Below are 26,690 nucleotides of genomic sequence, written 5' to 3'. Positions count from 1 at the left end.
TTTTTTTTTTTTTTTTTTTTTTTTTTTTTTTTTTTTGTTATAGAGGCATATTTCTATAAGGAAAACAGTCCTAAGAATTTATCGTTGATATATTTTACATTGTTAGAAGAATATAATTTCTCAGGGAAGGGTCCCAAGTTCTTTATCTGCAAAGTCCCATCTTTGCTTCAGTTTATTTCTGTCAAGGAATTTTGACTAACATCTTTGATTCTTGGGAAGTGGCATTCATGTTAGTGGCATTTCTCTTTGAAACATCCACATACAAAAAAAATCCATCTGTTAGCTTAGCTTTTCATAACAATGTGCAAGTGTGGCTATTATAAATAGAAAAGTTCAGTCATTTGCAATAGGCTACTAAATATTTGGTCTTGACTTTACAAAGTATAATTGTACCTTGGTTTCTAATAGCCCACTGCTTTTAAAATGCAAGGTAAGTAAACTAAAAGATACCCATAAACATTTCTCAGTGCAAGACACAGAAGTTGTTTCGTTTCTCATTACAAGTATCTTCTTAAACAGTGTGCTTTTTCTCATGTCAAAAATCTCACTGCCTTCCATCCTAAGCAAGAAAAGCATTCAATCAGCAAAAAAAAATCCTTTTTTTTTTCAGGCTTACCAACATGACTGTAGTCCTAGAGATGTGTCCTGCCTTAAGAACTTGACCCTGAAAAACTTGGGACCCCTCACACGTTACACATTTCATACCACACTTCAAAGAAGAACATTAAATACCTTGTGACTAGAGTACTGTTTATTTCATAATCTAAACAAACACTGGAATACAGTCTACGCTTTTCTACTTTCCTGCAGACTTTACAACGCTTGTTTCCCCCCATAATTAGAACAACGCGCATACACACAGAACATGCATGCTTTCTAACACCAGTAACGAAGGTAAGGAGAGTCAGTTCCCATCATCTTCCCGTTGCCTGTATTAGAAAAAATACTTTTGCTCTTACTGTAGTTATGGCAGTGTGGCTAAGGATATGAAGACTACAGCACAGTTTTACTCCCTGCACAGAAAATGTTCATCAAAAGCATGCTGATGGTGATAAATATTACATGTCTATTAAATGAAAGGCATACTTTTATCCCCTTTACTCCCTTTTTAAAAAGACTAAGTGGCTACATGTAAATGCAGTGAAGCAGGTATAAGCTTAATTAATCAGTTTATTCAGATTGGCACCAAGGCGCTGCAAGGGCCGACGAAGTCTCAGCGAGGCTCCCCAGGGGCCAGCTCTGCTGCAAGGTCTCTGCTTTTCCACCTTCCGCAAGCAGAAGGCAGAGGCCTCGCCGAACGGCGATGCCGGCACAGCGCCGCACTGGGCTCCCTGGAAAAGAAGCGCTTGAGGTCCATTAGTGTTTGAGAAAATCTTGTGAGTGGGTTACCTCCCTGCGGCAGCTCCGTCGGTGGGGCGGCCAGCGGGGCCTTTACACCACCGAGTGGTCGTTGCTGTGGACGCCAGCCAGGATGGTGTGGTTGAGCGACGAGGCCGAGCGGTCGGAGCCTTCGGTGGGGCCGTTGGCGCTCTCACTGCGCTGGCAGCAGAGGATCTGCTTGAAGGTCGCGCTCATCTCCTTGTCCCGGTAGGAGTAGATGATGGGGTTCATGGCGGAGTTGAACTCTGCGAGGAGAAGGAAGAACTTCTCGTAGGCCAAGACGTTGCACTGTGGGCAGCACACATCAAGGAGAAGCAAGACTAGTCCTGGGGTCCAGCAGATTATGAAAGCACCTAGAAAGAGCAGACAAAACACAACAGGACCGGTCACACACTCTGAGGATTTGGCAGTTGGCAGCCCTGTCTGCTGCAGGGACTTGGAACTGGGTGATATTTGAGGTCCCTTCCAACCCCAGCCATTCCATGATTCTACAGCCATCCAAATGGAAGCAGTGAAATTTAATTTTCTATTCTTCAGTGGCCTGCTGAGATGGCTGCCCTTCAGAGACCCGCGAAAAGTTATGAGCAGCACATTACATAAGCAAGGTGCTTCTCTACTCTCATTTGTTCTCTGCAAGTACCCTTGCATTTAACACTGATGATGAGGAACATCTTTTTCTTTAGCTAGAGGCCTCTGACTAATCAATCTGTTGATCAGCAGAAACAATGCTGTAATTTACTTCTCTAGCTAGTAACAAAGAAAACCATTTTGTGAGTGCTGTGCCTGAAGCAGCAGTAACAGAGAAAAAAGTGGTGTAGGCAGCAATTCTCAAGAAAAAAAAAAGCCTGGGTCATGTTAATCCATATCAGTCCCATTATGTAATGGAAAGTCCTAAGCACACATCCTTCTTGCACTGAAATGTCGTCCTTCAACAGATCTACTTCTTTTCTTAGGTCTCTATTCAGCAGAAATTCAGAGGCTCCTCAGGCTTCAATAGGGTAAATGCCAAAGAGCCTTACCCTGATTAAAATGCTTCCCCCTCCCTTCCCTACTTTGTAAAGCTCTGACAGGGACAAAACCCCGAACATTTCTGAGTTCAATGCAGAAATGAAATCAGAATGATTTGAATTTTTCCAGGAGTGAATGGCAGTGTATATTCCAAGCTTAAGGATGTTTTGAACACAAACACCGTGGGGAAGTCCTTGCACAAGGATCATGTCAGAGCAAAGATGGTGCTTTTGAGATTCTCCAGGCTGACATGCTTGGTGGAGGTGGGAAATGAAGCTTTATCATCAGCCTCAGTGCAGGGCTCAGTGCAGGAGCTGCCACGGGGGCTTCCCAACACTACTCAGCCAGTGCTGTTCCCAGTGGGTTCCTGTGTCACTGTGGTATGTGCTAACACACCACCTCTTTCTTTTTGGCAGCAGTGTGCTCTGTGGGTGTCATGGCCGATCTCAGTCCATCGATTCGCTGTGCCCACCAAGAAGGTGCAGTGTGACACCTTTCCCTTTGGACGCACCAGACTCACTTAGGTCAAGCAGAAAAGTGGTTTCTAAACAGCTTTTCAGAGTGTGCTCTGCTACAGACACTGGATGCCAACCAGGAAGCACAGACAGGCTTTCAACACACCAGAAAGCAACTCTAAACTGAGCTTGCAAACAGTGGTGGCACAGTGCCCCTCAATGCCTATCGTTTTGCTGGCCAACAATGCTCACACAGGGAAAGTATCTGGAGGCGAGCTGCCAGCTGCTGATACAAAGCCCTAACTTCTTTTGCCAAATGACTTTGTTAGGGGCTGCCAGTAAATCTACAGAAGAGGGCTGAAATTCTCCCACGCTGAGGTGGCATGAGAGATGTGAATCCACTTCACAGCTTTTGTCTGCATGTCTTTTAGATTCCAGCAATCCTAGAAAAGAGTACTTGAAGCCTGGGCCAAGGACTTTATTCTTCTATTCCTTCCTCATATCTATTCCCCCAAGAGCAGAAAATGGCATCTCCTTTTGCACACATTACCCACGTTGGTTCAGAAGCCCTTGTGGAGCAGCTCTGCTGGGCTGGTTTCTGCAGAAACTGAGCAAATATTGCAAATTTAACTACTCACTGCAGAAGTAATGTGTGTTGTACTCACACTCCCAGCCAGTGAGGCAGTGGTGGACTTTGTTCCAGCTTGAGCATGTATTTTCTCCATTATACACTGCCTCGAGAGAATAACATTAGAGATGGAAACACTACAGGTCATGGGATCTCCAGTCAAGGGCAAAGGATGATGACAGCATTCTCACCTGGCCTGCAGCAGAAAGCCCAATGTGGGAACAGTGGAGCTGACAGGAAAGTTCTCCTATGGCTGCTCAAAGTTGCAACGAGAAAGCTTCCAATTTTCCAACAATTTATTGATCTTTTTTTAGTTGTTGTTTTATTTCCAATGTTTTGTTTAGAAATTAAATATGATATAGAGAACATTTTTTTATTGCTACCGATTTTTTCTTTATTCTTTCAAGTATACTTTTCAAGTATACTTGCTACTTTCAAGCAGTAGCAAGAAAAAGAAGTAGGGAGTCACTGACCATGAGAAAATCCTGACACCTTTGACTGAATTCTGGTCTCAGGTGGAGTTCTGGAACCCCTGAGCCTCCACAGTGTCTGGGCTATGTCTCATAAAGTACACTGTTTATGAAGAAATACATGGCTTCATACTTCAGAGGTAAGTCCCTGACTTTCCAACTAGCTTCCATACAACATCCAAGACGGACCTTTGGGCAGGCACAGCAAGTTCCACACTTCCGAGCAGATGCTTCATTTGGTACTGGGAAGCAAATCCATTGAAGCCAGCCCCACTCAGTCTAGTGGATTTTGTTTTTCTTTAGCCCCTGGGATTTTCCTTGCACAACTTCCCACCACGCTAATGACTCCTGTGGCTTATTAAGTGAAATGCTTGCAAATGGTGACACAAACAATGACTTGGGTTTTCTCTCTTGTTATTTCACTGTCAATATCCTGGAAAATACTGGTTAGCATCACATACGGCGAGGGCATGTTTGAAGTAGGAAAGTAAAAATGCCAGGCTCCAGTTACTTCAGATTTAGGTCATCTGTTAAAAGTGGAATTCTTTCCCTGGAATGAAAAAGCTTGACATTTATTTTTTCAACCTCTTGGAGTACTTATCAAAGCAAAATGCTATAAGCTAAAAGTGAGGTTAAATTCTTTCCTTTTCTAAAATCAGCTGTGCACTGATTTCACAAACAATGAAGACCTAAAAATATCATGTTCAATAAGACAATGAGTTCTGAAAGCTTCCAGCTGTCCATATACTGAAAGTTTTCATCGTAATTCAAAGCGTGATGTATTCTTCTGCACAGGAGCACTGCTGACAGCTCAAGCAACTTGCAGGTCCTTCTCTACATGGCACAGATGCAGTGAAACCCACACTACAATGACATACAAAGCAGATCTCCTGCATTCAAAGAATCAAATCTGACCATCTGTGTGGATATGTCAGCATCCTGCACTAGACAGTAGTAGGAGAGCCCAATATGCATAAACGAAGTGCAGACGGGGCGGAGGAGCACTGTTGCCTGGTCACTCTGTGGTACATGGCTGAGCTCAGCCCTGGGGCCTGGAAAGATGGACCTGATGAATTGGTGACTGTCAGGCTAAGGGAAGAATGGCTACCTAAGAAGTGGGAAGGCTTGAGGAAACTAGAAGAAGTGGCACAGCATCTTTAAAAAAGATTTAAAGAGATGAGAGGAAAAGTCTTGCTATAGACTGGGAAGCACATTTTACAGCAGAATATGAGACAGAATAAAGCAGTCAAGAAACAAATCTCATCCTATAGAACTTGCTATGTGGTACATCACACTCAGAGCTGAAAATCCCGCTCCCTATGTGCAGTTTTGTGCCACTTGCTGTGCTGTGGCAGAAGCCCACTGAAAGCTTTCTAGTGACCACAGTGAAATTACATCAGGTCTGCCCTGAACCCCTCTCAGGTGCAGCTGTCTAGATTGTATTTCTATAGTAGATGGAAGCTTGGAAACTCCTGTGTAAGTGTGGCAACACATCACAGTGTGATTGTAAGAGCATAAAGCTATTGTGTTCAATAGACATGAAACCAAGAATGATAAATCATACAAAAAGAGTGACTTGAAAAAGGTAAAAGAAACTCCAACAAAACATCAGTGTAAAGGAAACAACCTACATGACAATAAACACTGCTAAACCTGTCACTAAATACTAGGTCCTTGGTCCTCTCAGGAAGGTCTGCAGGACCAACACAACAAGCTTCAGACATCACAAGATAAAGCAGGAGAAAAGGGTATGATAAAAACAACATCCGAAAACACAGAAATATTACCTCAAGGCACCTCAATATCACCTCTGTGTTACAGCAGCCAGCCATGCCTCCTGGTTTAGCTTATGGCCAAGAACAGACCATTCAGGATGATATGTTTTCCTACAGGGCAGACTGTCTTACATGGGTGCCCAAGTTTGCAAAAACTTGTTAAGAAACAAAGCAAGTACAAGTCCCTCTCCTGAGAAGCTAACATAACCGGAGGGAGGACAGGACATCGTGGTAAAGATGCTGAAGAGCAAGGAGCAACACTGCCAATTTGTCTTAAGTAACTTCTCTTTGTTTTTCAGTGAGCCGAGGGGTAGATCAAAACCAACCTTGTCCCAGCTCCAGGCCCCATGCTCCTTGCAAGGCCACGTGCCCCACAGCAATATCCCCACGGTAGCAGTGGGTTAAAGACACAAACCAGCCCTGAGATCAAGGGCCCTCACGTGGTCAACTCCCAGACACAAGGCAGGGTGGCTGCTCTTGCAACTTCACACATCAGCAGATGAAGCATTTCCTAAGCAGCACTGTTGGTTTCTTTTCAGTCTTTTCACCTTGGATGGCATAAGACAGTGTTTGTTCCATGAACATTCATTTTCCTCTTGCTCACAATAGCTAAATAAAACGAGTGCCTCTGCTCCTGGCAAGTCACACCACTCTGCTTACAGCCTGGCAGCCACTGCTCTGCCCATCGAGCACCCGCTGCTTCTCACAGAGAAGGAAAAGCCCATTTCAAGCAGAAAGCAATGAGCAGAGATGGAAGGAAGGAGAGGGAGGCCATCCTCAAGCTCTTGACCTCACCACTACGTCCCTCTTTTCAAACACTCCTGTTCTTCATCCTAACCACCGTGCATCTCTCCTGTGAGCTCTCCTTCACCCCTGTGGGTGTGCACCCAGGCTCTGCTGCTTTCTCACATCCATGTGAGAAGTCCTCCTTATCACATCCATGTGAGAGGTAAAGAAATACAGAAAGGGCCCATCTTTGGGAGCGAGAAGGGAGGCTGAGCTCTCCAAACCCTGGTCTCATAGTGCACGTGGGCAGCCACACCACCTCTTCCAGCAGAACCAGGAGGACATTGAGCATCACCGCTGGTCACCAACAGGGAGCAGGGTCTCACCGTGCTGAATCCAGCAGCACAGACTGGGCTGGCGGGTGGCTGGGAGAGGAAGCTGGAAGGTGTGGAAAGCACAGTGAAAGAAAAACAAATCACTGCATCCAAAACAAGCTGCAGGCAAGTGGTGGCCTGCCCGCTGCGCAGCATCTGCCACCTCTGTGAAGGTGCAGAGGAAAGTTGGCGTTGCAGCTGCCTTGCTGACTGAAAGCAAACACAGAAGCAGAGAGCCCTCTGCTTGACAAAGCTTCAGCCATCAAGGGCTTCAGAAATGCCTGGCATTTTCCACATCCTCACACAATCACACCCTCAGCAGGGACAGCTGCTCCCTCATCAGCTGCAGTACAACTGCACTTCTTCGTGCCCTCCCCATCTGTAAGCTGTATCAATAAACCTCCTTATCACACTGCATACCCTCGTGTGCACGGCATGATAAGTACTGTGTGAAACAGAGCTTATTTATAGCTCTGCATTGTTTCCCTCTAGATAGAAATATTACGGAATTAAATGCAAAATGAATGCTGAATTATAATAAATGCAAAGGACCTGCAAAGACCATTTATCATGCTGCAAGCATACAGAGTGTAGGCGTCATTCTTCTAGTTTGAGTCTGACATCATTGTCCTTGACTTGCCACAATATTACTACAATATAGCTTATAGTTCTTGGTGAATGAAAACATACTTGTTGCCATTATTTGTAGTTGTTGTTGGAAACAGCACTGGGTAAGGATTACTTCCACCCATGGAATTCTTATGTGAAAATATAAAATGTAGCTACCACAAATGGACTGGATTAACAAAACTAAAATAATCCTATGCTAAATTCATAAAAATCTGTGTAACTGAAGATATGAGAGTCACGCCCTTGCATCCACTGACTCCACAGGTCCCTGTCAAGATGGCAATGAAAGAACATCGTTGCAAAATACCCCATGCAGGACGGGCAGCAGCATGCAGTCTGTCAGCAAGAAATGTCTTATCGAAATGGGTACTGGCCAAACCCTTTGTTTATTTAAGGTGTCTGTATTTACGGAGTTCCCCTGGATGAAGAAGTAGCACACTTCTTTTACCACAGTCCGTGTTCCTAATTGAGTGCAAAACGTTGCTTGGTTTTCCTGCTGAGAAACTCTGATGCAGTGGAAACTTCAGGTTTCACACCAGACGGTGTGTGAGGGGCAGGGGGAATATTGCCAGTAGTGTAAAATGAGAAATGAAAACAAAGGAAAGCTAATTAAAATCTGCATCTTTGTGGAAAAGCATCTTGCATGTACTTCTTGTAAGAGGATTTGGAGCAGGAAAACTCAGGCAACTGGGAAAAAATTCTCAGCTAAGAGGCATATGGGAGAATCCTGTCTTTCCCAATGCTGTGCTTGCTCCATCCCTGGGGCTCCCTGTTCTAGTCTTCCATGAGCTGCATAACTGAATTTGCAGACAAAATTCTGACATCCCTATGGACAGGGAGCAAATCTCCAACGCTTTTTCCAGTATCTGAATTTCATTTGGAAAATTGACAGGTTTGCCAAATTTTTCAATCCACTGCATGCATGGCTGACAAAGGAATTTTAAAATAATAAACTGTTTCTCCTGGCACTGAATCCATCCCTGATTTCCTACCTCTGCACAGACAGATGCACACTCACAGTCCAATCTCCTTCTGATTCCTGCTTTGGGATACTGAGCTGCTGTGTTTGGTCAGGCTTTGCACAAATTAATGGCTGTGCTGCAGAGGAACACAGGAGCCACGTCCTGCTCGAAATCTCACCTCTCCTTCCCAGGAGGAGTACAGTACAAGTCTGCTTCAGCTTTGAACTCCTGTGACAGAATTTATTCAGTGTTTAAGGCATGGCTATGTTTGTCAACAAATCATCCCCTTTCAGAGGAACCTGGAAGCTTGCTTCTTGAAACACTTATGCTTCTTAGACAGAGTAACAACTTCACATGAGAGTTTCCTTGGGTCTTTGCCTTGGCTCTGGCTGGGCTGAGAGCACCAAGCATGTGCCAACAAAAAGTAAAGTTCCAGTATATAGCAGCACCATCTCATTCTTGGTCTTACTCTCTAGTGTTTCATCTGTGACTGCTCAGCACTTTCATCCTCATCACAGGATCACAGAGCAACAGAACAGCCCAAACAGGAATGGACCTCAAAAGACCATCAGGTTCAACCTTTCAAAAAGGAGCCCCCAGAAATTCTCTAGCACCCTGTCCAGTTGCACCTTGAAAGCCTTCAGTGATGAGGACCAGGCAATGTCCCCTTGGTGGCTGTTTCAGTGATTGACTGATCTCACTGTAAAAAAAACCTTTTGTGTATCATGACAAACCTCTCCTGTTCCAGCTTACACCTTTGTCTTCTCCATGTGGCTCCTTGTGAAGAGAGAGCCTTTGTTATCTTTATAGCTGCCCTTTAAATACTGGAGTACTGTGATGAAGTCTCCCTGAGCTCTGTTTTCCAGGGACAAGGCTTCCTTCTTTTTAGAAAAAGTAAATAAAATGAAAAACTCTCCCTAAACTCACATACAATTTTGACCACAATTGATAATTTTCTTGGCGTACAAACTCTTCTGCTATTTTTTGCTTTCCCTGTTCTCTTTCAAAGCTCACATCACCACACCACCTAATACAATTTATCATTTAAATACTTTGCCTTACAAATTCTTCTGTGAAATCTTTAACTCTCTACTTTTAAACCAGGTACTGTTCTGCATCCACATTTGTTGCACAACTGAATGTACACTGAAGATACATCTGACTCAACACAGAGACTCATGAAAAGCTGACAGTAAATGCTATGTAACACCCTCACTAGTATCCTTAACTGCCTTGAAGCATGGAAATGTGCACAGAGAAAACACCAGTGGCTGGTGTGGTTGTATCTATGGTCCCTACCATCATTACCTTTTTCTATTTTTTGGGTGGCTGACATTTTTCGGTCTTTCTCCTTCTGCCAACCTGCATAGCATGGTGCTCACAGCAGAACCAACTTGGTTCATAAGTAGAGATAACACCGAGCAGGTTTCTACGATCAGGACTAAGAAACAACAGGCTTCCCACTTGGACTGTGGATGGCCTTTCCACAGAGCCTAGTATCAGCTGCGGATGTTTTACAGACCGTGTGAGTCTCTGGGCCCTTGTCAGCCTTGCCAGTGTCTGAAACTTTTGAAGTCCGAAATGACAACAGGCAGAAAAACCTGAGGATGACCAACATCAAAGCAAAACAAGCTGAAGAGAAAAATAGACGTGGGCAGCAACAAGATGTTAGAAAACGCTGGTTCACTTCGTGGGTACTCACTGTACTCCATTCCAGGTTAGCACTTACACAGTGTCATCCTTTGCCTGCTGTGAATTGAGTTTGTTCGTCTCTTGCCAGCTGATCTCGCCACATGGAAACAGTCTTGGGTTGACATCTCTGAAGGAGAAATCTAATGCAAATGGAGGAGACTAAGGCTGTTTTTCAAACGATGGGTGCAAACCAAAGTTGTTTGAGTATCCCTTCATTTCAAATGTATGTTTTTGTTTTAAAGGACATTTTCCAAAGAAAGCATATTCAAGATGCTTTCTGAAAATAGAAGTCTGATTGTAAGGCAGCTTTATCCATATCCATTTGGATCCCTCAAATCAAAAGGCTGTTAAGAAAACATGGATATTGTCACTGATCTAATGACTACAGAAGAGAGACAGTCCTCTTTTTTTTCACTCACAAAAGACAAAACTAAGCCACTTAGCCATAAAAAATGCATTTTAGACAAAAACAGGAAGTCATTAAGTGTCAATGGTCAGGATCCCAACTGATTTTTAAATTCATAAAGATATGTGAAGCTAATCTCTGAATAAAGGCCTGGCTGTTGCCAAAACAATTTGAATATTTATCTCTGCGTAAAGACAAACAGTAGTCCCTGTGGAGTTTCACTGTTGCCAAAAACCTGACACATAGAGGAAACTTGAATGTCTTTTTCAACTTCCAGTGTTCTACAAGAGACTTAATGCTTTATTAGAGACAGAAATGCTCATGCAGTCCCAAGCCAGTGGCAGTAGCTTGGTAGAAACAGGAGCAGAGAAGTCCTGCTGATAGCAGGCTCCCAGTGCAAATAGCTCTGGTGCCCCTTGGGAATGGTAACACAGGACAAAGAAAAGCAGACAGCAGAGCTGTGGAGAAAATTATGAACAAGAAACCACCTTTCAGCCCACATCAGTTGTCCTACTTGCACCACCTAGCTCTAATTCTGCCTTCTCTTTAGTGGCACGAGGTCATGACTTGATGGGTTGTTTATGGTCATTACATGATTCACCAGACTGGGGATGGTGAATTCACCAGATGGGTCTCAAAGGCAAGAGGACCTGGGTGGGTCTTTCAGGTCCCTTAAATGGGGACCTGATAAGGGTTTCTCAACAGAAAGCAGCTACTCTAGTCAGAATCTAAGCTCTGGCACCAGGCACCCTGAAGCAGAGGTGACCAACAAGCAGCCCAAAGCTCTTCCACACGAGGTGTGGAAAATACACCTCATGTTCATCCATATCTCCGTGGAAGATGCCAAAAGCCCCATACCTGCCATGAATGGTGGCAAGGCAAGTGAGAAGGCTGATGGCCAGAGGCCACCTCAGGTAGGACAGCTGGCACATGCAGACAGCTCACAGGCTGGGCTCTGTTCTGCCTTTGCCTGCAAGGTATATTTAGCAGGAGTGTTACTTTGCTCCTGTACCTGCAGTTTTAAGCACAGAAGAATATTTCACAATAATGCTGAAAACAAACAAACAAACACGCATCCCCCACTTTTCTTTTGGAAATCATCAACTTACTGCATTCTGGTATTCTCCCAGCGATGGTCACAATGCTACACTTAGACAATACACTTTGGTAGATTTCAAACAACACTGGTAGAAGAGATTGTTTAATTGTATTTTCTTTTGTTGTTAAGGACATTAAGCACTTCTGGTATTATGATTGGATGGGCTCCAGTTGCAACACAAGTTTCCAAATGAAGCATGGGTGGATGCAACTTAATGTGCAAAGGCCTGCTTTGATCTTACATAAGATGAAACCAGTTATATTAGAAGAGACATATGAACTTCTGTCTGTTTCCTTAATTGGAATAAAAACTGCTTCTCCCATGCTAGTACCAGACTGTGAATAGGACAAAGTGCTACAAAAGGGCAGAAACACTTGAAATGACAGCATTATATAATCCACTGCCAAAAATCCATGCGTGCTGTCTTTCAACAGAGCCATACTGAACCGATCCGATGACAGCTGGCTGGTTAAGGTGTGGCAAATGTCCCTTGAGGCAATTGTGTTAAGTCCAGTTACTCAAAGCACAGCGTTTAGAAGCATAATCCACCATGACAGCCATGCAAAAGTAAGGGCACAGCTCCAGGGTGATGTGGACAATGGAGTGGTTAAGAAGACTCCAGAGATTCTGGAGTAAGCCCTCCTAGAAAATTAAGTCTTTTGGATTTGTTCAGTCAAAAACAGACCCCCTGCTCCCAGTGTGAATGCTAACAAAATTAGACACTGCCTGAGAGCAGCAGCAACCTTGGGATACTACCGCATCATAGAATCATAGAATCTCAACACCCAAACAGCCTGCCACCAAGGCAGTACAGGGAGAGTGTCCATGCTGAAAGGACACTGCCCTGCTATCAGACAGCAGCTGACACATCCACAAATAGCAGCAATAAAACAGATGGAGGGAAAAGCTGTGGGACAGCAGAGAGAAAGAGCATTGCTCTGCGCAAGGGAACCATTGAGTGATTAACTACCTGAATTCTGCTTGTGGTGACTATATGCTGACAGCTTATCAGACGGTCAGATTCCAGGTTTCAGCACTTAATTTTATCTGTGCTCATTTAAACCTGTCCAGATGAGGCTGATAACATGGGCAGAAAGCACAGCTTTTGGCCTGTATTTCTACTCTGAAGTTGAGACATGATTTAAAGGGAGGCTCTCATGGATGACTCTGGTTTCCTTTTGAACATCCAATGTTTGCTATCTGGACAAGATCATGTTATACTGTAACTTATGTCCTAGGCATCAGGGAGAAGGAAGATCAGTGTTTTATCACCTGCAATGAATCCAGTCTCAGGATTCATTGAAAGTATTATCAAGAAGCAGGAAGTACTGCAACAGTGTACAGTAAGTTTTTTTCCATCAGAAGGATATCTGCTATCCTGTGGCTTGTAATTTTACTGCAGAAAAGACAGCATTTCCCATTCTTAAAATGGGAGATACAGCGAACAGTGGAAATGTTTCACTGCTACTGGTAAATATTGGAATTCCAGAGGCAGCTTCTTTGTAACTTCCTTTGTCCATGCCCTCATTGATATTAATTAAAACTCCACCGCCCTGATAAAATTTAGCCTTTATTTCAACTCATATCTTTGAGAATGACATTGCCAAAACATGTCTTAAACTGAAGAAGAGCGTCCATCTTCAGCCAGCCATTTCTCTGTTAATAACGGGAATACAGCCACTATGGAAGAGATGCTTTGCACAGCTCTGCATTATGTTGTCAGGTCAGCAGGGGCAGGCAAAAATCAAAGCAAGGGAAGAATTCAGAAGACATCACACACCTCTAATTGCTAATGAAAGAGGCAGTCCCAGCCTCATCCCCCAAGAGGGCCATTAATACTCCTCCTGGGTTGGATCAGTTTTGAGTACTCTGACTTTCCTCACATTTGTGCACTTACTGATGATGTGAGTTCAAAGCTCTGGTCTCATTCTTGTGTCCTCACTGCTTTTCAGGAGCAGTGCTCTCCTGCTCTCAATTTAACCTCTGGTAGGAGAAGCATGGCACCTTGAAGTATCCAAAAATAGCACTTGCCTTTCAGCTTCTATGTTAACACCACATCCTGCGTCACTGTGGCTTAAAAATTTCTGTATAAATAGCTTTTGAAACCACAAAAAAAGAACACTGTCATGCCAACTGAAAGTTGCTCAATCCATGTGTTTCTGGGGATGTGACTGCACTAACCTCTGGCAAACTGCTTGCTTCAGTGTCCCCACAAAAGACTGCAGATTTTGGCTATGATAAAAATAAAACGATGAAAAAAAATAGCACAAGGTCCTCTCTTTCATTTCATTCATTCCCACCTACTCATGAAAAAGAAACTATATTGTGTCAGAATGCTGCAGAACTTTCCATGGCACAGACAATCTGGTACCCAGCCACTTTTGTCCAGATAAAGGTCCTTCAAATCCAACCCCTATCTGCCCAGTGAGGAAGGAAGAGGTAACTGTCTTTTTTTGAAGTGAACACTAATCCCAGATGTGTAAGCATGCATGCCACATCACTGGACGTCAGGAGCAGAACATACCCATGAAAAAATCTGCTCCATGCCTGGAAATTCTGAGACTGAAGGAAGAATATGAAAAAGATTGGTATCCAAAAAGCAAACAGGTAGTGCTTGCTGGCATGGCCAAGCATGTGTCCAATAGATTGAACTCAGGCACACAGGAATTACATTTTATTGAAATACCAGAGTATCAGCACTAAGCGTTTCTCCTACAGCCCAAACCTGAAATAGTGCCTGCAGGATCATTCAAAGGTTTTGATTCAGCATTGCTCATGTTCTGACTCATAGAGTCACAGAACAGTTTGAGTTGGGAGGGACACTTTAAAGCCATCTAGTCTAGCTCCTCTGCTATGAACAGGGACACCTACAGGGTGCTCAGAGTTGGATCCAGCCTGACCACAAGTGTCTGCAGGGATGTGGCATCCACCACCTTTCTGGGCAACCTGTGATAGTGCTTACATCTGATTGCTTTGGGATGGCCACAGTGACTATGAGTTTGTAAAATTTCTACAGTTCTTTATAGCAGATAGTTGTGCATCTAAAGCATATGAGAGGCAGCATGGGTTAAATGGGAGACCTTCAAGGCTCTCTGCTCAGGAATTTTATGGGAAAAAAAGAAAAGAAAAAAAGGAAATGGATTCGTACACTGTAAGCAAACTGCCTGCAAAACCTTTCTACTCAGCAAAGTAACTGCATCCAAGAAGTACTTCTGGTGTTCTATGTGAAACAAACAGCTTTTTTTCTTCTCCAGATAAGAAGAAAAATCTTGAACCATTTAATAACATGCAAAAGGAAGCCAATCAGAGCTGACCTCATTTTCTTTGAAAATGTGTCACAATAAAAAGAAGTACTAAGGAGCATCTGCAGAACGTCAACACAGGAGAGGGGTGAGCAGGGGTGCCTTGCTGCAGCTCCAGTCAGCCTCGCGAACATGACGAAAGGCTCCCGGTGGCCCTGGCCCTGGCTGCCTTCTCACCATGAGCTGTCTCCTTCCTGTGCTGAATATTCAGAAGCACAAACTTGCTGACCAAATCATTCCTGCTACAACTCTTAGCTAACTTTGACTGGGAGCATTTATATTTAAAGTGACCTCCACGGCACTGAGCACCATGTCCAATCCATGCACATGCCCTTCAGTCCCAGTGATGGAAATAACCTACTGTGAGCCCCCTCCACTCCACTGCAGAACGATTCATGGGGGCTATGAAATGATTAAACATTTTCGGATGTTTCTGTCACTGGTATCTCTTGTGCTGGTTCAGGAAGTTTCTGAACCTATCTCTAACCCTAAAAACCCTCTTCTAACAGCTCTTTAAAGTGCTGGCAACGTGCCTGACATTTCTTAGCACTTTGCATTTTTTTTCTTTTTCCTGGAGCACTGAAGAGAGACGTCTTTAAACAACGAAAATATACTTCTAAGTATGCAGACTTTTTTTCTTTCTTTCTTTCTTTTTTTTTAAATGGTCAGTCCATGTCATGGAGGTAGTGGAGATGGATTCAAGATGTTGATGCACATCTCTTATTATCACAGATTTACAAGGCACATGCAACATCAAGTATGTTCAGCTCTGTAGGCAATATTACTGCCTTCTCCACACATCATAGAATAGGACTGCTTTCTTAGTAACAAAAAACCTAAGCATCAGAAGCCTTCTTCTCACATTTACTTTTTGTTTGCTGTGGTTTCTGTAGAAGAGATATTCAACAAAATTGCTATATCCAGCAGACATTCCTCTTTCCTATTAGCAAGTAATAGCAAATGAAGATATCAGAGCTCCTCCAACAGAACTTTTGACAAACACAACACTTTCTATTATCCTTTCAGTTAATTTTGAAATTTCCACTCAGCAATGAAATATGCAAAGGAGACATCTCACAACTGACATCCTGCAAGATCTGATCTGCTGTACAGAAACTGAAGGTAATGTGTTCACCAGGGTGAGAACGGCAAGCAGAGGGTAGAAATCACAGCTGTGATGGACCCCAAGTACCAATGGTCCACAGGCAATATATCTGAAGACAGATGTTTTGAGCTACCACTCACCTATTCAGATGGGCAGGCAAGGTGGTCCTCCCACCCAGGTGGTGCTCCCCTACAGATGGAGAGATAAACCCACATTTGGCTTGTGAAATTAAGATCCATACCCGTGAAAGAAATGTAAGAGGTTAAATCCTCAGCGCTTGCTCCTGAACAGTTTGTTCAGATCCACTCATTGTTTAAATGAATCTGTTTTTAATACACATTGAATAAAACATGAGGTAGAATGACAGTGGCAGTGTAAAACACAAAAAATGAAGAATTCCCCTTGAAAACATGAAAAAGAAAAACCTCTCGGGAAGCAGCACCCATCACTAAAGTATGCTCTGTAATGTGCTTAAAAGCCTCATTTCTTGTGTGCACATGGCTTAATCCAGAGCTAACATGCCAGTGTGGTGGAGCAGTGCAGTGTATCTGGAAGCCTTTTGCTCTCCATGAACAGCATATGGCAGCATCTGATGTGTGCACACACCGCAAGGCCAAGTGTTCTCCCCAGCTAGAAATGCAAAGTTAATTACTTCCAGCTAATTATCTGGCTTCACTGGTTTGTCTAAATGGACTCCTCCTCACTCCACATGGAAAGAAGCTGAATTTTTCTGTTCTTCAAGACCAGTACAAGGGATCCATCCAGAGGGACTTCAACAGTCTTGAGGATTGGGTCCTCAGGAACCTACTATGGTTCAACAAGGCCATGTGCAAGATTTGGCATGTGGTTGGGGGCAATTCCAGATATGTGCAGAGACTGGGAGAAGAACTCACTGAGAGCAGCCCTGCCAGGAGGGATATTAGGGTATGGATATGGATTTGAGTTGGAGCTGGGTGGGTTTTCAGGTTCTTTTCAACCCAAGTCATTCTATGATATTCAGTGGCAACTCTCTTTATGCATCTTTGGCTGAACAGCCAAAGGCTAATGCTGATTATCCATAGTGAGGACTGTTTTAACCCACATGACCGATATAAGGCCTATCAGCTAATACACATTCCCTTCATTTTCACCTTTTCAAAACACAAAATGACAATATGGTGAATGATGGGCTGCAACACGTGCTGCTGTTGATGGGAAGTGGATCCAAGTCAGAACAGCGCCTGTGGCTCTGTTCTGGACAGGTGAAAGGCCAGCTCACTACAATCCCTGCTCTGCTACACTACGTAACAGATACTTATATTCAAATAGTAACTAAAAAATCATCAGTTCTTTAAGGAACACTGAATACATTCCACTGTTCCAAACTACAAAAGAAAGCTTTGTTGAAATAGATGCATAAATGTTCATAAAAACATCACACAGCTCCTAGAAACTATGCCATGCATTATAAGAAACACCAATTTATTCTCAGCCTGCATTTCTGGAAGCCAAGCTGATGATATTCTTTCAAAAGTGGTTTCCTTGGCTTTGAGGTTTTACACCTGTCCCAGTGCAAACCTCCTTCACACTAGCACTCACACCTGCCAAGAAGGGGCACTTAGAAGTTTAATTTGCAGTCAGTGCAGTTATCAAATGGATACTGAGGCTTTATGATGGCATGTGCTCAAGGGCTGCAGCAGAAGAGTACTGACCAAGCAAGCCTTTCACTATTTTAAATTACATATAAACACTCACTATAAATAGACTTAGCTGTCAAATCGTATGCTTCCAGTGAAGCTGTAGGAACACACATGAAAGCGTAACACTGAACTACCAAAAATGCACACTGTGACCTAACTTCTTCACAGGTTGAAAAGAAGTAATTTCTTGTTCTTGCATGGAAGCTGCAACAGCTGAACATCTCAGCCGGAACACCACGTACCACACTCACCTCCTGCCCTAAGGTTGAAGAGTAGCTTGCAGTCTCCTCAAATGCTCTCTTCTGCTCCTCCAAGGAGTGAGAAGGGCAAAGTTTCCAAGTTACAAATGGTTAATGTGAGTTCAGAAGGCTTAAAAGATAGTTTAGATAACAACTACAAGCAATACAGCAGTTCCTTTTGTGTGCAGTGAGATGCAAACAAGAGCTGCTGCGTAGGGGAGGCTGGATAAGATCGGTACAAAACAGAAAGAACCTTTTTGATTCAGAAGTTGGAGAACCAAATATCCCTTACATTGCTACTGCTTCAGAAATCACCCACTGGAAAATAAAAAGATGGTATTTTTTGAAAGATGAAAAGGGAAAAAATAATCTTAATGCTTTTTGGTTTTGTTCTATGCAATCCTTACATATTTTTGTTGCTTGGGTATACACACAACAAAGGCGGGGGATCTCCTGGGACAAAAGCTGGTTTACACGGAATGCATCTGCAAGAGAGCAGTCCCAAATGCTCATTTTTAGAGCATTCAAACTTTAAATGAAGAGTCAGGAGAGACACACAACTCCTGTACTCCAATCACCAGCCACAAGAAGAGCTGCAAAAAGAGAAACCAAGGTAGAAACCACAGACAACAAAATACACTCTATTAAAACCTCCACAACCACATAAACATGCAAAAGAATACTGTATCTTTGCAGTGCAAGGCATGCTGCCTATGCTAGGCAGCACTGTAGTGTTGGTCAAGTTCTTTGCATCCTGGTTATGAATTGATTTTTAGACTGGTGCAGCTTTCTTGCACATCACTCACTGCCTCCAGAGCAGTCACCTTTCTGTTTGCAGAAAAACCATGGTTTGGCTCCCTCCCTCTTCGTAGCCCTCTTCCCAGTTAACTGAGAGAAAGGGCTGCCTTCTACATCATTTAAGGTGGTAATTCCTGATTACATACTTGAAGAAATATATTTCCCCAATAAAAGTTTGTAATCTGGAGGTCAATATCTCACTGCTTAAAGTACCCATCCAAATAAATGGGTATGCTAGCAAATTTTTAAATGTAACCCACCTGTGTCAAACACAGACCTTGCAGCTGATGATTAATAAGCACAACAATATTGGCTTTGTAGTAATGTTATCAGTCCTTCTTTGTTTCTCATTCTGCTGCCAGCTGAAGAGAGAAATCAAAACCCAGGCTGTTCTTCAACTGCTCACTTTGACTGAAATGAAATGGTTCTCCAGTAACTATGCAGATGCTCTTTTGCACAGCTCCTGGGAGTTGACTGATACATGTGCAGCGATTGGCAGGTGACAGTGAGTCCCCAGTGCTGGTACAACTGCATCACATCCTGTGTGCAGGGGGTGCAGTGCCCTCTCCTCTAAAAGGAGTTGGATGCAGCTATGGTAGAAAATGTGTCATTAAAAAGCTTTGTTTTGATGATTAACAACGGTTAACAACTTAAAAAAAACAACCCCATGCAACTCAAGACATCTAGAATCACTCTGCATCCTTTTTTATTTTTTTAAGTATCCTTTTCCTTTTATGAACTGCAATTTCATTTTGAGTTTGTTTAACAAAAGAGTGTAGCAACTGTTCTACGAATACACAATAGATTTACACAGCTTTTTTGCTCTCTATACTCGCAGCTTCTGCTGGGAAAAATTCAAGTCTTTGTTACTCCTCATACTTCTGGAAAAGCAGAAAGTGGGCATATAGAGGCAACTTCAAACAAGGGGAGAAGAGATTTATCAATACCATATGTAAGAAAGACTTCTTCCTGTTGCTACAGCAGTATCAGAAAATAGGAAACAGCTCCCAGAACTGCTTTTAGGTGAACAAGGGAGGCACTGAGTCCAGGGTCATAGGAAACAATTTCCATGAAAAGGAGATAAATGCGTCAGCTTGGCAGCTTCTCTTGCTTGTAACAATGAAATTCTCTCCCTCTCCTTCAGGGAACACTTCCTCTTTCACAAAAGGAGATATTTCAAAAAACTTAACAGTCCTTGCTCAGTTATATTTGCAAATGTATACTAAGATACAAAGTCATTTATTGAAGCAGAAAGACCCAGGCAGACATCCCTTAGTCCAACACAACAAAGACCAACAGGCATGCTCCTCCTCAATTCCCTCACTGAGTTACTGGAAGTCTGGTTCTGTTGGTTTGGTTGTCCCAAATAACTCTCTAAGCTTTCAGCACCAGCATCCAAAGGTTACTGCTACAGCAAACTGCAGCAGATGCCCTCTGGACACGAAGTACCCACTTATGGAAGGCCTCTGAGTTTGAGCATTTCATTACTGAGCACAGCCTCCCACCACCGACAGCCCTTCAGAGCGGAAAAGAGATGCATCAGACTTAACAAGTGATGTCATTACTTCTAAAGCCCTTCCATACCAGCTCAGAGTCCTTTTATCTGCTCTCCAGGTTTTCCTCCAACCTTGCATCGATCATGCTTTTTGACCTTTCTTCCTGTGCCAGCAATTAAAATAAACAAGAGAGTGAATTCTGAGGGAAGCCAAGCTCACAGTGAGTTCAGGATTTCTGACAGAGCAGCCACGGGGAGTGGGGAGAAGGAGGAGGGACAAATAAATGCCCAGACCCAGGCCAACATCGTGCTCACCACCAGCACGTCATGGCCCCAGCCATGATGCAGCAGGCATGACCACCTGCTTTTCTGCAAGCACCTGCATTTTCCAACAGCATCTCTCTGAAAACCTGCGGTTACAGACAGAGGGCTTTTTTTCTATTTTAGGCTGAGCCAAGTGGAAGGGATCCAGCATGAAGGGTTCGAGAATGGGACCTGCAGACTGCATGAGGATTTTCTGCTGTTGTCATTACTTTCAGCATTAAAGAAGTGCAACAAGTGTGCAAGCGCATGACTGAACCTTACTCATAGAAAGGCTGAAAACATAAATTAAAAAAGCAGACTTTTGTCTGAAACAAAAAAACACACGGCCATCTGTGAGCTCAGTGATGGCATCCACAGCTGTAAGAAACAGGAAGCTGTCCTGCTAGTAACACCAGAAACAGAAGCGCTCCAGGCACATTTGTCATTCACATTCAGCTTCAAAATGCATGCACTGACAAAAAACCCAGGCCTTCTCCTTCAACTCATTTCTCATATGGAGACTGCAAGCAGGGGGGCACAAAGGCTGTTGTCAGAAGGCAGGAGTCACTACCCACCAGACAGGAAGAGGGCAGATGATGCATCTTAGATGTCTCCACATGCACTCCTGCTGGAAAAAATTATATATTTTGATGTTACGAGCCATTAAAACTACAGAGGCAGGAATAATATCAGACAGAAAATCCTATTTTTCTATTTTCAGGACCCAGAGTTCTTGCTTATGCTGTCTGTGCGGAACGAAGCAACATGCCGGCAGCACCCTTCTCCTCTCCCACAAAACAGCCTCTTGTTCAAAATGTTTTCCACTGCTCCAAACAAACAGTCCTTCAGTGCCTTGCTGAGTACAGTTTTGCAACATGACAAGTTAACAGCTGGCATTTTTGTGCACGCAGCCCTAAGCTGAGGCCTGGCTGTAAATCTGGCCGTGCTCTCTTGGCTTAGCACTTCAGCAGTTTCCACCCATACACAAATGCCATCCCGAAGATGAAAATGCAAGCCAGTGGCTGGACTTGTACTGTACTCCAGATCTCCCCACACTGCAAAACGATGTACTCTAAGCCTGTCACCTCTTTTAATGGATGGATTCCCATTTTCTGTTCCAAAAACGCAGCAGAAGTCTGAGATCAGAAGGCCTTCTTAGCTGTGTGCTGGGCTGTTACAAGCATATTTACTTAGACACGCTGACTACCTGCTTTTTTACTGATCACAACTTCTAACTTCAGTTTTTTTCCAGGTTGCTGAGAGTTCTGGCTTAAAACAAATGCCTCACAGGCACGCGTCCATCTCAGCCCCCTGAGAGAGGCCCAGGCTGATGGGGACGGCCGTGGCTGCAGCACTGCTAAGTGAAATTAAGGCAGCAGAGAGAGCACTACGGTGCCAATTCATTCTGGTTTAGCGTGCATTTTCACTAAGTGAATTTAACTCTGGAGCCAGCGGTTTGTTACTTCACCTGGACTCAAGGGAAACGGTCGTCTTCTGCTGACTGGGGATAAGGGTGTGACTTCCAAATGCTGTCATTCATAATAAGGATAAAAAAGCAATTCCTTTGGTCTTGTAGAGGAGAAAACCTATTTCTGAAATTTATTTTCAAAGACTTTTTGAAACATGAAACAACCAGTGCAAGCAATTACAAGAGTTTTTATTTCACTTTTCTTTTTAAATAAAAATGTGACATGGGTGTAAACCTTGAACTACTGAAGTTTTCTCTCTCTCTGGCCATTCTTAGAGGAACCCAGAGAGCTCTCGTTTGCCCTTCAAATTTATTTCTTCCCTGAAGGGTACTAAATTACAGTGAAGTCAGAGGAAAGACTTTTATTAAAGTCTCATTTCCATCGTGTGTAAAGAAATGGATTTACTAGAGAGATTTTTCCCCTTCAAAAATAAAATAAAATAAAACCACATTCCTGCCTTGGGAAATGATGGAAGTTCCTCAAAGCACAGTTTCAAAGGATCCCAAATGAAAATAAATAGTACTTATTCTTAACTGAGGGGGGGAAAGAAGGGGAAAAGTTTCAAATGGTTTCCCTAGGGTAAAGCGATGAATTACAAGGGGATACCTGGAATACTTTAGAGAAAAGATAGTTACCAAGAACATATCCGCTTTAGCTGAGGATGTAATAAATTCAATTGGGAGAGTCAGTGAAGAAATTAAAGAAAACATTATAAACCAAACTTCTAACACACCCCATCAGGCTCCAGGTTCAGAGAAAGAGCTGCCTGCTTCCAAGGCACCAAACAATTCTTCTTTAGGAGCGAGAGCTTGCACAGGCTTGTTTTGAAAAAGGAAGCTAGTCAGGAGGTTTATCTCACAAAGAAACAGTCCACGGTGTAATTTCTACATGCCATGTTTCTTTATTCTTTCTCTTTTCAGTACCCTCCCCTGCCAAGCAGTGCTGAGAAGTTATTTGGTTTGGGCTACAAGGCGTGATTAGATAAGATCAGCTGGACTACATTTGCAGGAGTAAAAATACAGCAGTAAAACTGACCAGCAAATGAGATTCAGAGAGACTCATTAAGTGTCAGAGAGCACAGAGTACTGCTCCTTCTGGCAGCATAGAAAAAGCAAGAGAAAAGCATCAAGTGCAAATTACTGTGTAGTGATGTATGCACTGCAACACAGACTCTCAGCAAGTTTTCACACTTCCACTACTTCAAGCAAGAGCAGAAACTCATCTCTCTGATTTTTAATTATATCTTTATAAAAAGTATTCATCCTTTTTTCAAACTATGCAGTATCTAGTTATTACAGCAAGAGAACTACATCAAGAAAATAAGAATATGGACACTTATATGTAAGAATATAAGAAGTAGTAACCCGCTTTTCTAATGGATAATAAACAGCATGACAATTTTATTCTTTGTTGGTATTAAATCAGAGTAGCTTCACAGTTACACAGTGCAACAAATATCAGCAATAATCTAAAGACTACTATTTTTCCTCACTTATGTGCAAGTTGAAGGTACACTTTTTGTTTTTTTTTTTTTTTTTTTTAATTCCAGCATCAAAATATCATTAGGACATCATTCATTAGGACAGAAAAGAAAGAAAGAATAATGTGTAATAACAATTTTTGAAACCATCTGCACCCCAACTGTATGCACTATTTTCCTTAAAGGAAGCTTCAGAGGAGTAATCATAACTGTCCTTCCACTGAGAAAAAAGGAAGAAAATCCAAGCCATCAAAAATCATAAATGCCAAAATATGATATTAAAAATACTGTAGGATAACTTTAATAATTTCACCTACTTCGTGCACATATTTGATGATACAGCTCCGAAGTACTGCAGCCATACTACAGCTTTGAAAGCACTTATTATAAATCTTCTATTCCTCCACATTCCCCATGCAATAGTAATAAGAATTAATCTTGTAAACTTCATGAGGGGCACTCCATTTAGACTATGGCCATCAGCCACAATTTTCCCGTTTACTTGACTGTGGGTTACATTCACAGTTTATGCACTTTTAAAATATACTTATCTAAAAACACTGGGACTGTGCATAACTGCACCTTGTGTGTTAGAACAGAAAGTCATTGATGCTCAGGCTCATATTGCCAGCGCCAGTCCCAGAGTTTATTGCCTTGTTTTTCCGCTAGGACTGAATCAGTACACAAGCGACATTACTGTGATGCAGGGGTCAGTCTGGGTTGGAAACTCTGAATGAGACCCCATGCTGGCCACAGGGTAACCTGGTATTTATGAGTTCACATTCCCTCACTTTCAGAGGAGATGGGAAATGTCCTCATGCTGGCCAGACCTCATTACCCAACTCAGGTCTCCACGGAACATGCAGTGTTAGTGAAAAAAAACAACTGGATACTACTGTTTTCTCCACACAGGGCCATCAGTACTTTGTAGGAGGACATATTCAAGATAACAGGCTCATGGCCAGCTGAAGAATGCTGCTGAAGACTGTCCCTCTCTTCCTGCCAGCACAACTCCTCAAAGATGGAGAGGTCAAGCTGTCCCCTTCCTGTCGCAGGGCTCAGAGTTCAACCTCAACCTCTCTGAAGCATCCTTTTATCAGCTGCATATGCTACCAGAGCTGATGTTCACTGTGGACCACAACAGTAACCTTCCACGGGCAGGGAAGGTCCACTCATTGAAAGTCAAGCGAAGCCATGACCAAGCCCAGTCTAGACAATACCATCTTGATGTCAACCCAGGACCACTTGGCAATGGGTGAAGCATATTTAAGAAAGGTTAGGCATATCAAAGCCTTAAGGTTCAGGAGCTAATGAAGACAGAGAATGCTTTGTTAATCACCTGACGCTGCATGAGAGTTGTGAAAACAAAGGCATCCCTCTGGTGGAACTCGGAATGCTTTCATTCAGACTGCAGAAATAGTTCTTGTCCTTTTCATTTCCCACTAACAATTCAGAAGTCATGCTGCATGAAGAACTATGCAGTAGTTACACACCCAGGGAGGGAGTGGGAAAAGATGTAGAATGCCTGCCAGGAGAGACAGCAATGATACTGGAAACATCTTTTAAAAACATACTCTCATAGATCTCCACAGTTTTCATCAGACAATGAGACAGACGGAAAGGTTAAGGTTATCAGTATTGTATTTTATTTCCCTTGGTTGCCTGCCTACAGTATACTGAAACTTGGTGCATTACCACAGTTGTTGTTGGTACCTAACTGTGAAAGAAAAGCTACTAAAGTACAAAAAAAAAACCAAACAAAAAACAAAGTCTCTTGGTCCCTCATGCAATTCATAACTATGGTAGAAAGAAGGGGCAGAAAAAAAAAAAAGCTGTTACTGAGCAGTTCCACTCTTCCAGATGTTTATACTAAACTTCCAGATGTATTCTGTGCATTTATTGCTTCATTATAGAAAGGCAAGGGACTATCTTCAAACACAGTAAGACTCCTTTAAATCAAAATAGTTCAGACAAAAGGAATCTCCACTTTTTTTTTTATCTGTGCTCACATTAGTTACCACATTTTGCAGATTAAATTGCGTCCCCACAAGCAAAGCAGATAATCTTACAGTCAGTGAAGGCCCAAAGTGTATTCTCAGTTTCCAGGAACTTAAGGGGTGAGCAGCAAGGAATTCATTCTTTGCTCTGCCTCTGTCAGGGTGTAGCTGTGCTGCCCAGCCCAACAATCACGCCTGCTTTTGGCCAAACACCACTGAGAACTAAGGCTAACTGCAGCACTGACTACGGAAGAGTTGTTGCTATTATTACCTAAAATGTAGTTATAAAACTTCAGTATCATTATCCCACTGACAGCAGTCTCCCACCCTGTCTCATGGAGAGCTACTGACTAATTACTGAGAAAGGACGGGCAAAACCACTTCACGGTTTTAAACATTCTGCAGGGGGACCACACACCAGTTTCAGGTTTTTTTTTTTTTTTTTTTTTTTTTTTTTTTTAACCTTAATTATCTCTTTTGTACCATAATGGTGCCAAGAGAAAGCCTCTCAGACAAAAACTACCATCTAAATACAGAAGACTGTACGATCCTCTTATGGAAGAACAAGGAAGAGTTATTTATATTATGAAAACAGGAGCTATAAGCAAGGCAGGAGACCATACAGTCTGATCAGCACTTGTGATCTCTGCTGATACTTACCCACAAAAATAGTTTTATAAAAACATCTGAAAACACTTCACCTTTCACATCTTCTTTCAGGTCACGGAAAGCTAAGGCAGAGCTCTTTTTTTGGCCTGGAGCTCTGAGATTCATTGATGGTGTCTTCTACCATCAATGAATCAAACCATTAGAGTTGTCCTTAAAAGTAAAACACAGAAAAGGGGAGGACAGAAGGGATGACACCAGCTTTCGGCTATTGCATCCACTGGGTTTCTGCTTGTTCATTTGATGGCTTGTTTAAACATAGCACATAGTAGTGGTGAAATGCAAAGTGTCACTGAGCTGCAAGCTAAGCCAGATCCTGCTTTATGGCTGTGTGTGGTGTACGGATCAGCCTGCCTTGGCCCCAGCATGCAGGAAAAGGCATGCTCTGGAGAGAGGTCTTTATGTTCCTTCCTACGTTCATAAGATTTCAAAAGCTGCCTTGTTAGATGAAAAAAAAAAGGGCTTAACTATGAAATCACTTCCTTCTGTTTAAAATATTTCAAATCAAGAGGAAAAAAACCCCAAAAACACAACAGAAAGCAAAAACAAAAA

The 26,690-nt window shown here is 42.8% G+C and overlaps 1 protein-coding gene across 3 annotated transcripts in view; it reads right to left on the bottom strand.

The window, feature by feature from the left end:
* Nucleotides 1–15: 15 nt before the first annotated feature.
* LPAR1 (lysophosphatidic acid receptor 1) overlaps nt 16–26,690 on the bottom strand; it is a 69,698-nt gene continuing 43,023 nt past the window's right edge. For all 3 annotated transcript variants that reach the window (XM_042829437.1, XM_042829434.1, XM_042829435.1), the window contains exon 4: nt 16–1,733. In XM_042829437.1, coding sequence (XP_042685371.1) covers nt 1,432–1,733 — 302 coding nt within the window. In that variant the 3' untranslated portion in view covers nt 16–1,431. The remainder of the gene's footprint in view (nt 1,734–26,690) is intronic.

The sequence above is a fragment of the Centrocercus urophasianus genome, unplaced genomic scaffold, assembly GCF_019232065.1.
Source record: "Centrocercus urophasianus isolate 14NV4802_14NV808 unplaced genomic scaffold, USGS_Curo_1.0 seq_31, whole genome shotgun sequence".
NCBI classification, from domain to species: Eukaryota; Metazoa; Chordata; class Aves; order Galliformes; family Phasianidae; genus Centrocercus; species Centrocercus urophasianus.
Note: the sequence above shows the minus strand (reverse complement) of the source record. Positions and strands in the feature narration are given on the sequence as shown.